This window comes from Caretta caretta, chromosome 1, assembly GCF_965140235.1.
Source record: "Caretta caretta isolate rCarCar2 chromosome 1, rCarCar1.hap1, whole genome shotgun sequence".
In the NCBI taxonomy this organism is placed as follows: domain Eukaryota; kingdom Metazoa; phylum Chordata; order Testudines; family Cheloniidae; genus Caretta; species Caretta caretta.
In genome coordinates, this window is record NC_134206.1 from 243,243,957 (window position 1) to 243,257,734 (window position 13,778).

General features: G+C 46.0%; 1 protein-coding gene across 2 annotated transcripts in view; it reads right to left on the reverse strand.

Moving 5' to 3' along the window:
* The window catches only part of WNT5B (Wnt family member 5B), a 99,292-nt gene extending 86,310 nt beyond the window's left edge, over nt 1–12,982 (reverse strand). Inside the window, exon 1 of one of the 2 annotated variants that reach the window (XM_048828701.2) lies at nt 12,581–12,982. In XM_048828701.2, coding sequence (XP_048684658.1) covers nt 12,581–12,586 — 6 coding nt within the window. In that variant the 5' untranslated portion in view covers nt 12,587–12,982. The remainder of the gene's footprint in view (nt 1–12,580) is intronic. The other variant, XM_048828711.2, reaches the window with a different exon arrangement.
* Between the last annotated feature and the right edge of the window lie 796 nt (nt 12,983–13,778).

The window sequence follows — 13,778 nt, forward strand, 5'->3', positions numbered from 1 at the left end:
TTTCTGTTCCTCAAATGGAGCAATGCAACTCTTGGAATCAGGTTTCTGATGCAAATATTTGCATTTATAACTTCAAAATACAAATTCCATCACCACTGTCTATTTGCTTATAACGTACTGTTTCTATGAATGTTCCTGCCAGTAAACTCATTTGCTAAAACATTAATGGAGATCACATACAAAATTGTACAAAAACAATCAACCTGAATTCAATTTTTTTAATTCTAGAAAGTATTAGTGGAAATGTTTGAGATATTCACCTAGCTTTACTGGTCTGTTCCAATGATGTAATGTTTGTAATAGTCTTGCCAGAGAAATACACAGGGGACATTTCTGTGAGAACTGGTCTTTCCTCCTTCAAGAACATGCGTCCTTTTGGTGTAGATGAATAGATATCACACAATTGTTTGTGAATCTGGCCTCTGAATTTTCAGTTGTCTTTACTCCAAACACAATAGGTTGGTGATAAAAAGTTGGACCAATTGCATTTTAGAAGAGGAGCGAGAACAAAGCAATGCAAAACAAAGAAAGAAATGACTTGTTTCAGAGGTTGGTCTGGATTGTGCTTTGATGCAGCTTCAGAACAGAGTGTTAGCAATTCTGGGGAGAACCCGAAAGAGTTTTTAGAAACAAATGGTACAGGGCCTGGCAGAAAAAGTTCCTGGCAGTAGTGGGACCAAAGGTGTTTTGGGTTTTTTTTGTGTATGTGTCTTCTTAGCTAGAAGATGTATGGTAGTTTTCAAGAGTGTCTGTTTGGACAACAGCCAAGCAAAAGATTGTCTCAGATCATAGGTTTAAAACACCCAGCTTCCACATGAGATGTCTAACTACATTGGAAGAATAGCAGAGATCTAATTTGTATATGGAGTATGCAGCAGGAAGCTGCATAGTGAATTAACAACCACAGTTTAGAAGGAAAATTTATTTTAGGTAAGAATTCTGGATATTAATTTGAATGCGCAAAGCAGAGTAAGAAAAATTAACTTTTCTCAGCCTCTCCAAACCAACCATGTGGACACAACCAAGAATTCAATTTGCAATGAATTACAAGTCATCACACACAAAACCATTGGAATAGTCAACCAGAAGAACCAGTGGGAATACACTTTCGTAGAGCTGGTCAGAAAATGGAATCTCTTTAGGGTTCCCAACTGTCTAATCGCACAAACCCAAACACCCTTGCCCTCCTCCCTTCCCCAAGGCCCTGCCCCTTCTTCGAGGCCCCGCCCTGCTCACTCCACCCACCCCTCCCTCCCTCTTCCCCACCCTCATTCACTTTCTCTGGGCTGGGGCCAAGAGATTTGGAGTGTGAGAAGGGACTCTGGGCTGGGACAGGGGGGTTGGGGTGCATGCTTTGGGAGGGAGTTTGGGTGTTTGCGGGGGACTCAGGCCTGGGGCAGGGGTGGGGGGAGGGGATGTTGCGTGCAGGCCCCGGGAGGGGGCTCAGGCCTGGGGCAGGGGATGGGGTGTGTGGGAGGAGGTACGGGCTCTGGGAGGGAGTTTGGGTACAGGAGGGGGCTTAGGGGTGGGGCAGAGGGTTGGGGTGTGGGAGGGGGTGAGGAGTGTGGGCTCTGGCCGGATGGTGCTTACCTTGGGCAGCTCCCAGTTGGCGACGCAGTGGGGTTAAGGCAGGCTCCCTGCCTGCCCAGGTTCTGTGCTAGAAGCAGTCGGCACATCCCTAGGGGGCAGGGGTCTCCACGCGTTGCCAGCACCCTGAGCACTGACTCTGGAGCTCCCAGGTCCCGCAGGGAACTGCAGCCAACGTGAGCTGCCAGGGCAGCCTGCCTTAGCCCTGCTGCACTGCCAATTGGGAGCCGCTCGAGGTAAGTGGGGCCAGGGAGCTCCATGCATCGCCCCCTCCGCGTGCTGCTCCTGGAAGTGGCCAGCATGTCCCTGTGGCCCCTGCGGGGGACAGGGGGCTCCACGTGCTGCCCGCACCTGCAGGCACTGCTGCCGCAGCTCCTATTGGCCGTAGTTCCCAGCTAATGGGAGCTGCGGAGTCGGTGCTTGGGGCACGGGCAGCGCACGGATACTCCCTCTCCTCCCAGGGGTCAGGGGAATGTGCTGGCCACCTCCAGGAGTGCCGGGGGGTCAGGGCAGGCAGGGAGCCTGCCTTAGCCCCCCGCACCGTTGGACTTTTAGCGGCCTAAAATCTTCTGGTTTGGCATCGGTGGCCTCGGGGAGATAGAGCCTGGTTCCAGGAGACTCCTGGCAAAACTGGGAGGGCTGGAAACCCTAAATCTCTGTAAACCTCACCTAAACTCAACCACTTGTGCTAGGGTAGATGCAGGGTAACACCTTCAGATCAGTTTTATCAGGCTGAGTTAAGGCCTAGACTTGAGCTAAAGATGTTAGCCATTTCTCCTAGTGTAGGATGTTAGCCATTTCTCCTAGTGCAGATTCAGGGTAACATCTTTAGCTCAAGTCTAGGCCTTAACTCAACCTGCTAAAACTTATCTGGAGGTGTTACCCTGCATCTACACTAGGACAAGTGGTTGCGTTTAAGTGGGGTTTAGATAGTTCATGTTGTCTAAGCCTGACCTAAACTTCATCATCATTTTTCTGGTCAAGGCAAGGCCTTAGTCTAACACGTTCCCTTCGGGCCAAGTTAATGTACCAGAGCTTTTATTATGGACCAGAAAGTGCAAGTGGTTAGTAAGCTCTCTGAATGTTACTCTAGTTATGAAGAACCACAGAAATGTATTTACATAATTTGGAAGCAGTAGTGCAAAAATATTCTGAAGCTCAGTAAAGACAAGCAAGTGACTCTTTTTTTCAGGACAGTGCAGTTTTCTTAGGACACAGAGTTGATACTGAAGAAATCCATCCAGTTAAAGAAAAAATGGAACCTATACAGCTAGTACCGGCACTTAATAAAGTTATCCAGTTGCAAGCTTTCCTGGCATTAATACGTGATTGCTGAAGTCACCTTATACTCCTCTAAACTGTTAAAACATCTAACCGAATTGTTAAAAGGTAGAAATGGCAAAAAGAATGTGACACAGGTGCACAGGTATAAGAACCATCTGACTCCACTTTTTTCCTGTAATGCTGGTTTGTGAGACCTCCTCGTTGGAGTGGGAACTGTGATCTCACTCGGATTACACAATGACAGGGAGAAGTCTATTGTATACACATCCTACGCCCTGACAAGAACTAGTATTTATGCTCAACTAATAGCCCTTAAGGTGCAGTGTACAGAATAATGAAATTCCATGAACACCTGTATGGTAGAATGTACTAAACCTGATAGCTGACCATAAAACTTTACTTAAGTTGTTAGAACCCAAGGTTGTGTAGAGTCTGAAGTGATAGTATCTAGTTGGGACATTCCAAATCTTTCCAAAAAAGACACAAAAATGAAAATGTCAGCATAGTAACTGAATAAAACCATGACATTGTACCAAGCCCAGATCCTGCAAGATTAGAATGAATGGGTGGGTCAGCTAGATTGGCTAAATTTGTAAAAGAAAAATACTATGTAATTTAATGTTATTTGTTAATTGTATCCACTCTCTATGTTGAGTGTAAAACAAGATTTCAGAAAATTAGAAGTGTAGTATATAACACCCATGAAATAATTAAACTGCTTTTAAAAGCAAACTTCCAAGTAAGACAAATTTGGGTTTGTATCCTTTCACTATTCTATTATGTAGGAAGAAGGTCTGAATGCTTTTGTGACCAACTAAGAAAATCCTCTTGTTTTTTTCTTTAAAAGTCAGATCTTGTCTATCTTGAAGATGCTATGGTTATGAACTAGTGAAACTGTGACATAACACATAAGAAATTAATACTAAAAGTTAAACAATTGACAAAGAAAGAGAATTATAGTCAGACTGTTTAAAAACACTGGTTTCTGTTTGCTTTTGTTAATGCCTACATAATCCCAACAACTAAAGAACACTTGGGAAAACAATTACTTTATTAAATATTCAATCTCTCAGCCCTTCAGTTAAGATGTAACAACTTGCAATAAACATCTTAGACTAAAAAGCCTCCAACAAATCCAAGAAAGTCTTGACACTTCTAGATTTAAGGTAAAAAGCAAGCAGCTCTTTTTTATACATCAGAGAGCAACACATTTTATTTCTTTTTTAGGTCACCTTTAAACGTTGTATGCAACAGTGTCTGGACACAGATTACTGATCTGCCTACTGATCTGCTTACTGATCTGACAGTTTGTTCTAATTGAATATCCTTGCAGGAGGGTCATGTAGTCAAGAGTTCTGAGAGTTTTGATCTGAACTAGTCTCTCCTCATTAGAAATCACTTCAGCATTCTTGCTTGTGTGTAGTTGAATTAATCTCTCTCAATGACAAACAGTTTTTCTGATTCTCCTTTAGACCAGTAGTTTTCAATCTTTTTTCATTTGAAGACTCCTAAAAAATGTTGAATGGAGGTCCGTGGACCACAGGTTGAAAACCACTGTTCTATGGTCATGACAACCTTTCATGGACCCCTTAGACATAGTCTGCAGACCACGAGTTGAAAACCACTGCTTTAGACTCTTCAGCTAAAATTTTCAAAAGTGACTAATAATTTTGGGGAACCAATTTTGGATAACTTACAGGGACCTGATTTTCAGAAAGTGTTGACCCCTCACCTCTGAAAATCAGGCCCTTTTAAAGTGCCTTAAGTCAGACAACTCAAAATTAGAACCACCCAAAAATCAACAGTCCCTTTTGGAAACGTCAACCTTAATTACCTCTACTCCAAATACAACAGCACTAACCACAAGGCCATTGGGTTAGCTCAAGGAGTTCTAGTCTACCGTGCCAGGAATGAAACCGTTTCTTTCATGTGGTAGGCTAAATCAATCAAGAGTCTCTTGCATGGGTGTGCAAGGCACTAATGATTTCATCTTTCAGTCCTTCTTTAGATATGTAAGGGCTGCAGGGTTGGACTGTCAGGGCTAGTCTCTGGAATAGGATTTTAAAACAAATTAATTCAACACAGCAGTGAATTATGTCCTTCCCTTCCCCACTTCACTCCTCTCTTCTCCGCTCTTCAAAGGCTGAGGTGTATATAAATGTTTTCCCAAGTAAATTAAAAACTACAGCAAACTGAAAGGAAGCAAACTCTAAACAAAATAGAAATAGAAAAGGCATAAAGTGGAAAATATCTGCCAACCCCATCTCTGAGATTCTGACAGAGGTTTAAAGAGAGACACTGTCCCTTTAAGGATTGCCTCAGCATGCCTGATCTCTGGGAACGATCAGAGTTGCAGCATAAACTGTGTGGATTGTAACTGGCAGACAAGAGGTTTCCTGAAGCCCACTATATTGTATATATTCAGAGAAGGAGTGAGCAATGGGAGGGGGGTGGGGTAGGAATAGGGACCCTCCACTCCTTAGAACTGTTAGGCTTCTCATTGAACCTCCAGGTTTAAAAATAAAACCTAGGAACAGGGAGAATTGGCTTCCCAAAGTCCTAGAGAGAATGAGTGTCTAACTTATATCTGTTTGAGAGAGGGACTGAGCTGCAAACCATGAGCCCAAAGCAGCCAGGAAATACTGCAGCAAGAGCCAGACCCACAGCTCAACCACAAGAGAACAGGTCAGTCTGGGATGCATGAGACTGGCTGAGGAGTTATATTTAGAGAGGTAAACATACACAGTAGAAGAGATGGGATTCACACAGACCTAGCCATCTGCTTTTGCTGGGTACCAAGAGGAGCACCCACAGCAAAACCACTGAAGGGTAAGAATCTGCAGCCTAGAGAATCACCGAATATGAAGTTATGGCACAGACTGACAATCTGAGCACTTCTTCCCCATTATTCTAGGCATTCCCAGCCCCTCCACGTGGTTTTCATATTAAATGGAAAGGCTTTTCAGGGGTGTGTCCGTGTGAAATTGCAGTCTGAACATAGCTGCAATGCTGAGAGCAAAGTGCCTATAGAAAACCATCCAAGGAGATGTAGGAGGTGATGCTGACAATTCAGTAGGCAGTGCTTTCCCCTCTACCGCTTAATTCAAACCTGATACCACAACCTGGAGTTAAGGCCCTGCATTGCTGTGGGTGCCATCTTTCAGATGAGATGTAAAACTAGAGGCTTGGCTATTTGTGATACTTTTTGTAAGGGTTTAAATTCTTCTTATTCCAGCCAAATTCCAACTAAATAATTAGATTCTCCTCATCTAAATTCTCCTATAGCTTCAACCAGATATGGTATTTTTCAATTCCTGTCCTTAAATAGTCAATGTTGTTTAAATGTGGTTTAGACTGTTAAAAAGCTACCATGTTTTACTGTAGAGGTGGCTGCACTTCCAAGGATAAATTAAGTGAGCCCTATGTATATATAGCTTGTAGCATGTATTAGTTTCATCTTGGAAAGCACTTTGGGATGAAAGGTATTTTATAAATATAAGATTTATATAGCTACTCTGTGAAATGTGAAACTGCTGTGCTAAATAATGACAATCTGCTTCCGGCTGCCCCATCACTCCACCTCATTATACACAGAAAAGTTCACATAAGTTTTCTAGATTGGGATGTCAGAAGGGGCCATCAGATCATCTAGTCTAATTTCCTGTAAAATACAGGCCATAGAATTTCATCCAGTTACTCCTGTAGAGACCAATAACTTGTGTTTGGCTAAAGCATATCTTCAGAAAGGCATCCAGTCTTGATCTGAAGATTTTAAGAAATGGAGAATCCACCATTTCCCCCTTGGTAGTTTGTTCCAATGGTTAATCATCCTCACCATTAAAAATTTGTGTCTTAAATCTAATCTGAATGTCTGTGTTTAATTTCCAGCCATAGTTTCTTGGGATGCCTTTCTCTGATAAATTAAATAGCAATATAGTACCTGCGATTTTCCCCCCACGAAGGTACATATACATCATAGTCAAGTCATCCCTTAATCTTCTGTTTGATAAGCTAAACAGACTGAACTCCTTAAGTCTCTCACTGTAAAGTACTTTCTCCAGCCCACAAACCATTTTTGTGTCTCTTCTCTGCACCTTCTCCAATTTTTCAGCAAAGTCTGAATCCCTTTTATCAACAAGTTTATGTCCCTTCTCAATAAAAATATGAGCTGCAGTTAGTACAAATTGTTCTGCCTTGAAAGTTTTGGCTATTTGAATCCTGATTTTAAAAGGATTACTGAAGTGCTTGTTGTGTGTTCCCAAGTTATTTTGAAATGGGTTAAGTGACACTGTTACTCAACTTACGCTTAAGTTTTGCTTTAAACAAATAGAAAAAATCCTAATTAATAGAAATATGTTTATATTGATTTCAATAAACAGGCTATTTCTGATGATTTGCTCTCCTGCATTTCTGCAAATCCAACAGCATCACAGTAGTGCAGAAGAACTGTACAGAATGTGAAACTTACCAGCCTTCTTATACAGAGTGAAATGGAAAGAGCATTAAAGGTGAAGAGTAACAGAATTGCTAACTCTTGTGAATTTTTGGACGTCTCACAATATTTGGCATTTTACTAAGAGCCTCAGCTCCTGTAGACAAGTAATTACATGAGAATCTCAGCTTTCATGTAAAAGGTAAGTTTTTAGACCTTGCAGTTTCAGGAAAAAAACCTTGAAAATATTCTTTGCACACTCCAAAATCTCAAAAAACAAAAACAAAACAAAAACCCGGAAGGGAAATAAAAAGAACCCCAATTTAAAAGAAGCACATGATTTTTAAGGCAATCACACATTTTGGGGGCTTGATTTAAGATTTTTCAAATATTTGAAGTTGGCAGTAATGAAGTGAACTAGACTGTAAAATCCTTTCAACGTCAATACTGAGGCGGGGATTAATAACGTGAAGACACTGTAGTTTTAAGTACCGCATATGATATTTATCTTAGAAAGAAGGTGAATTCAGGGCATGTTTAAAGAGAAGAGGGTGCTAATATTACAGCTACAAAGTGAGCTAGGGGGAAACTACTTTCCAACAGGAAGGAATCCCTCGCTGACACTCCTGGGCATAAAAACACACATGTGAGATGGAGCCTGGGAGCACAGGAAATCCACAGATGGAGAGAGGCCAGCTTGCCTATCCAATTTTGCCTCACACTCTGAATTGGCAGTTGGACCTCACAATGGTTTTCCTTCTGTATACTTGTCTAATTTCTTTAAAAGAAGAAAAATAAATTGTAACATACACTAGTTTCTGCCACACTTGGTAATTTATTCCATATATTGGCAACGCTTGGTATATAAAGAAATGCCACCTTATTTCATATAAGATGATGACTAGGACAGTAGTGTAAAAAAGAACCTCTCTCTTTTCCTCCCATCCCCTTCTACTTTATTAACCCCTCCAGAACTTTGTAAACTTAGTCAGGCCTGTGTCTTTATTTTCTTTTTTCTAAAGGACATGCACTTTGTTTCTCTCCCCTTTTAAAACAAAACTTATGTATGTGATAGAGGATGGACATGTGCCAGCAAGCAAAAAGTGCTATGACAATATGACAGCCATTTCAGATGACCAGTGCATGGCCAGTGTGCATAAATAAGTGCATGCATGAGGAAGAGAGTGTAAGAGCAAGACTGTCTGTGCACATGGGTGAGAAAGTCTATAAATGTAAACTGCCTAGGGAGGTGGTGGAATCTCCTTCCTTAGAAGTTTTTAAGGTCAGGCTTGACAAAGCCCTGGCTGGGATGATTTAATTGGGGATGGGTCCTGCTTTTGAGCAGGGGGTTGGACTAGATGACCTCCTGAGGTCCCTTCCAAACCTGATATTCTATGATTCTATGAAGAACAGGGTACTGCCAGTGTCCATGCACCCATGCATACTGGGTAGAGTAAGGGGATGCCTATACAGATGTGCAAAGGGAAAGAGAGCTTGTGTGTCCCTGCACATGTGCATGCCTGAGATTATTTATTCACCAAGGCTCATATGAAACTGGAGGGGGGAGAGAGATCAATGTGTGTAAAAGAGTATGTCCCAGCACAAAAGAGAGTGTATATGTGTGCACAAGTGCATATGTTAGAAAACATATGTACCCATGTATACATTGGATGGGGGGAGATAGATTATACTGGTAAGCATAAGTGTGTTGGCACATGCAAGGAACATGTTGACGGGCATATATAAGAGTTCTTTGAGTGAGCAAGAGAGGAAGAATTGGAGCAGGTAGGAGCATGAACACTGGTATGTGCAGTGTTGTTCTGTGTGACACAGAAAGAATTGGTTCACATGAGAATGTGTGTGTTGGTGCAGGTGTGAGCATCCACACTTGCAAGCCTAGGAGAGAAGAGGAGTGTGTGGGCACACGCCTGTGTATGCCAGTGCTAGTGTGCATGTGAGAAAGGAGTGAGGTGTACATGTGTAAAAGTATGTGCATGTGCACACCCACAAATTCTATGCAGAGGTGGGGGAACAAGTGTGTTGTGTACACATTCAATCAAGTTTGGAGTAAGAGATTTTGTGCAAATAAACATGTGACATTGCACAAGAGAATTAGTGTTCTTGTACAATGTCAGGATAAGACTAAACACGGGTGTTGGTACTCAGGCATATGAAAGCTATTACACATATTTATGCACAAGAGATTGAGAGTTCTAGTGGGCATAGTTTTGGGAGCATGTGTGTTGGCATACATGAAAGAGATGGGACTATGTTGGTGCACGCAAGCACATAAGCTGTCAGTACAATGGTGCTTGTAGAAAGCGTGTGTTGGTGCACTTGTGAAGCTGGTGCAGGAGAGAAAGGGAACACTGATGCATGATGATGTCATCATGTTGATGTGTGTGCAAGAACAGACATATGTATGTTTGTATTCTAATGTATACACAAAAAGGGTGTGTGCATGGATGTACATCATTCTGGGATGTATTAGCAGGAGTGTTGTAAGGAAGACACGAGAAGTAACTAGGGGCCACCAAATGAAATGAATGGGTAGCAGGTTTAAAACAAATAAGAGGAAGTTCTTCTTCACTCAACCTGTGGAACTCCTTGCCTGAGGAGGTTGTGAAGGCTAGGACTATAACAGGGTTTAAAAGAGAACTGGATAAATCCATGGAGGTTAAGTCCATTAATGGCTATTAGTCAGGATGGGTAAGGAATGGTGGCCCTAGCCTCGGTGGAGATGGATGGCAGGAGCGAGATCACTTGATCATTACCTGTTAGGTTCACTCCCTCTGGGACACCTGGCATTAGCCACTGTCGGTAGACAGGATACTGGGCTGGATGGACCTTTGGTTTGACCCAGTATGGCCATTCTTATGTTCTTATGTAATTCTTCTGCTCTACTCTGTGCTGATTAGACCTCAACTGGAGTATTGGGTCCAGTTCTGGGAGACACATTTCAGGAAAGATGTGGACAAATTGGAGAAAGTCCAGAGAAGAGCAACAAAAATGATTAAAGGTCTAGAAAAGATGACCTATGAGGAAAGACTGAAAAAATTGGGCTTGTTCAGTCTGGAAAAGAGAAGACTGAGAGGGGACATGATAACAGTTTTCAAGTACATAAAAGGTTTTTACAAGGAGGAGGGAGAAAAATTGTTCTTCTTAACCTCTGAGGATAGGACAAGAAGCAATGGGCTTAAATTGCAGCAAGGGAGGTTTAGGTTGGAGGTTAGAAAAAACTTCCTAATTATCAGGGTGGTTAAGCACTGGAATAAATTGCCTAGGGAGGTTGTGGAATCTCCATCATTGGAGATTTTTAAGACCAAGTTAGACAAACATCTGTCAGGGCTGGTCTAAATAATACTTAGTCCTGCCATGAGTGCAGGGGACCGAACTAGATGACCTCTTGAGGTCCCTTCCAGTCCTATGATTCTATGAGGAGAGTGAGGGGGTGCACAGGTGTCAATTTCCTCTCATTCAGGAGTTTGTGTGTGTTCCCATGCAGACTCATAAACTTTAAGGTCAGAAGGGACCATTGTGACCATCTAGTCAGACATCCTGCACATTGAAGGCAACAGAACCTCACCCACCCACTCCTGCAATAGGCGCATAACCTCTGGTTGAGTTACTGAAGTTCTCAGATCCTGATTTAAAGACATTAAGTTACAGAGAATCCACCATTTACTCTAGTTCAAACCACCAAGTGATCTGTGTCCCAAGCTGCAGAGGAAGACAAAAAAAAAAAAAACAACCCAACAACAACCCAACCCCAAACAAAAAGCCCCCCAAAAGCACAACCTCAGGGTTTATATGCTTGCATGCATAAACCATGACATAGGCACAAGGCGGACTTAGTCTGCCCAACAGACATTGACAGGAGGATGGGCTTGCTCAGCAGGATAAGCAATGGCATATACAGCCTTTCCACTTCTAGGTCACCAATTCAAATCCACCTCCTTTGTCATAACTGAAAGCTATAACCTAGTAAAATCAGTCAGCAGCCTTAGTCCAGGTGCCGGTATTCAAATATACTGAGCATAAAAACCACTATATCTGATGCGTCTGTCCCAGCAGAGAGCCGATGATTGAATTAGTCACAGAATCGGAATTCTCTCACCAGGACAGGGGCACACTGACAGACAAGGTGGGAGAAAGGCAGTAGTGCTAGAGCCCGGCTGTGGAGAAAGGACCTTAGTCTCCAGGACTCTCAGTTTGGTACCTTTCCCCCCAGATTTAAATGTACAGCAACACCACCCACTGGAGGTTCAGGCCTCCCAGAATGCCAGACACCTTCCTGCTCCTGGTGTCCAGTTTTCGAAGATGCCTCGAGCAATCGCAAGTCGAGAGACTCAGTCGGGGAGGGCTCAGACCAGAGGAGGCCCTTTCCAGGGCCGCGGCCGGCTCCCGTTACCCCGCAGCTCCCAACACAACGTTCAGACGCCAGTTCGGAGAGCACAAAGTGACAGAAAGTTTCGCGCCCACCCAGGGCGTCTGGGCCACGGCAAACTAGGCTGGGGACGCGGGGCCAGATCTGAGCAGCGCGCTCCTCAGCGAGAGACCCCGACCCACAAATCCAACTCCCCAGCAGCACACCCGAGGGGCAGCTCCTCCCGCCAGCAGCGCGGGGCCCGGGAAGCCCTGCCCCTCACCTGCCTGCTGCCGGGGTTGGCGGCGAGCTGGAGAGGACACAACAAAGCTAAGGGAGCAGGCAGGGCCGGGGGGAGGTTTCCTGCCCCCACACCAGCAGCAGCTCCAGCTTTGTTCCAGGAGGGGAACGGCGCAAGGCTCCACCATTGCCGCCTCAGGGAGAGGGGCCGCTTCCCCCCCGCCAGCCCCATCCAACCTGCTTTTGGCCCAGAAACAGCTGCCTGCCCCTTTCCCTCTGCTGATCCCGCTCCTGCCCGGTGCCCCCAGCCCGACAGACGGCCGGGCGGAGTTCCCGCTCCCACCCCCTCAGCGGCACCCGGCCCTGGGACTGCTCCTCGGATTTACAGCCCGCCCCAGTGCCTGGGGCTCGGCACCAAGAGGCTGGGCCGGAGAAGGGGAAGGGGCCGGCCAGAGCCCCCGGACGCGGGCTGACGGCCAGCCAGCCAGCCTGCCCCTCCCCGGGGCGAAGGGGGATTAAGGCACCAGGAAAGCGTCAGGAGGTGGGGGTGGCTGAGCCCAGAGCCCCCGGGTCTGCCCATGTCTGTGACACCCTCCGGCCAGCATAACAGGAGCACTGGCAAGCCCCATCCCAACCCTCGCTCGCCCCTGCTCAGCCCAGCCGCCTCCTACCGGCATCTGGTGGCTCCCTGTCAGGCTGCAGCTCCCAACCCTGACTCCGCAGGCAGCAGGTGAGTCCTGTTCCCGGGCACAGGGACGGCCGCTGCAATGTCAGGGGACCAGGAGGAGACGCACCTGCCCCCGGGGCCCACCGGCTCTCGCTGCCCTTTAGTCTTTAAATCCGAGGCTCAGCCGAGCCCCCCTGTCCCAGCAGACTTTGGCGCCCCCAGTGCCCGGCTCCTCGCTCAGCTGCGCCGCTGGAGGGGGGCTGCTCCCCGGGACCCGCTCTCTCGCTCTGCCCTGGCCGCGCTGGGGCTGCCCCAGACTCTTCTCCCTGCAGCGGCTGGGACCGAACTTAACTTTCAGCCGGTTTGTGGCAGCTGCGATGCCGAGTGCAGGGGCCGGAGCTCAGCAAGCAGATCCCGGGGGCTCCGGCAGCCTCCGCCCCGCCTCCCCCACGCCCTGCGCCAGCCCCCGAGCCCGCCCCGCCTCGCGCGGTGCGCAGCTACACAGAGCCTGGGATCCCCGGGGACTCCCGTCTCCCAGAGCCTGGGATCTCCTCGCCCCAGGGGATACCTTCTCTACAGCCCAGGATTCCACTACATCGCCAGCCTGGGATTCCCCCGCCCCCAGGGGCTACATCCTCTACAGACCGAGATCTCCTGGACACATTCAGTCCCCAATCCTGGACCCCCCTGCCCCCGAGGGGCACACCCAGAGCCCCCCACTTGCCTGGGCCTCCATTCCCTTACAGAGACACCTCCCCATTGGGGTTTAAACTTCCTGTAAGAAGCCAAGCATGTCTACATCCCTCCCAATGTACATCCCCTCTCCAGAGCCCAGGGCATGACATCTTTCTCCCTACACCCTCTAGTGAAACAGACACCTTCCCTCATTCCCTCTGGGGCACCTGGCATTGGCCACTTTTGGAAGACAGGTTTCAGAGTGGTTTCAGGTTTCATGTTAGTCTGTATCAGCAAAAACAACAGTCCTTGTGGCACCTTAGAGACTAACAAATTTATTTGGGCATAAGCTTTTGTGGGCTAAAACCCACTTCATCAATAAGATGCCACAAGGACTCCTCATTGTTTTTGTTGGAAGACAGGCTACTGGGTTAGATGGACTTTTGGTCTGACCCAGTATGGCTATTCTTATGTTCCAAGATGCAAAGAAGTCTGGTTAGGGAATGCAGATCCATAGGCCAGTGACA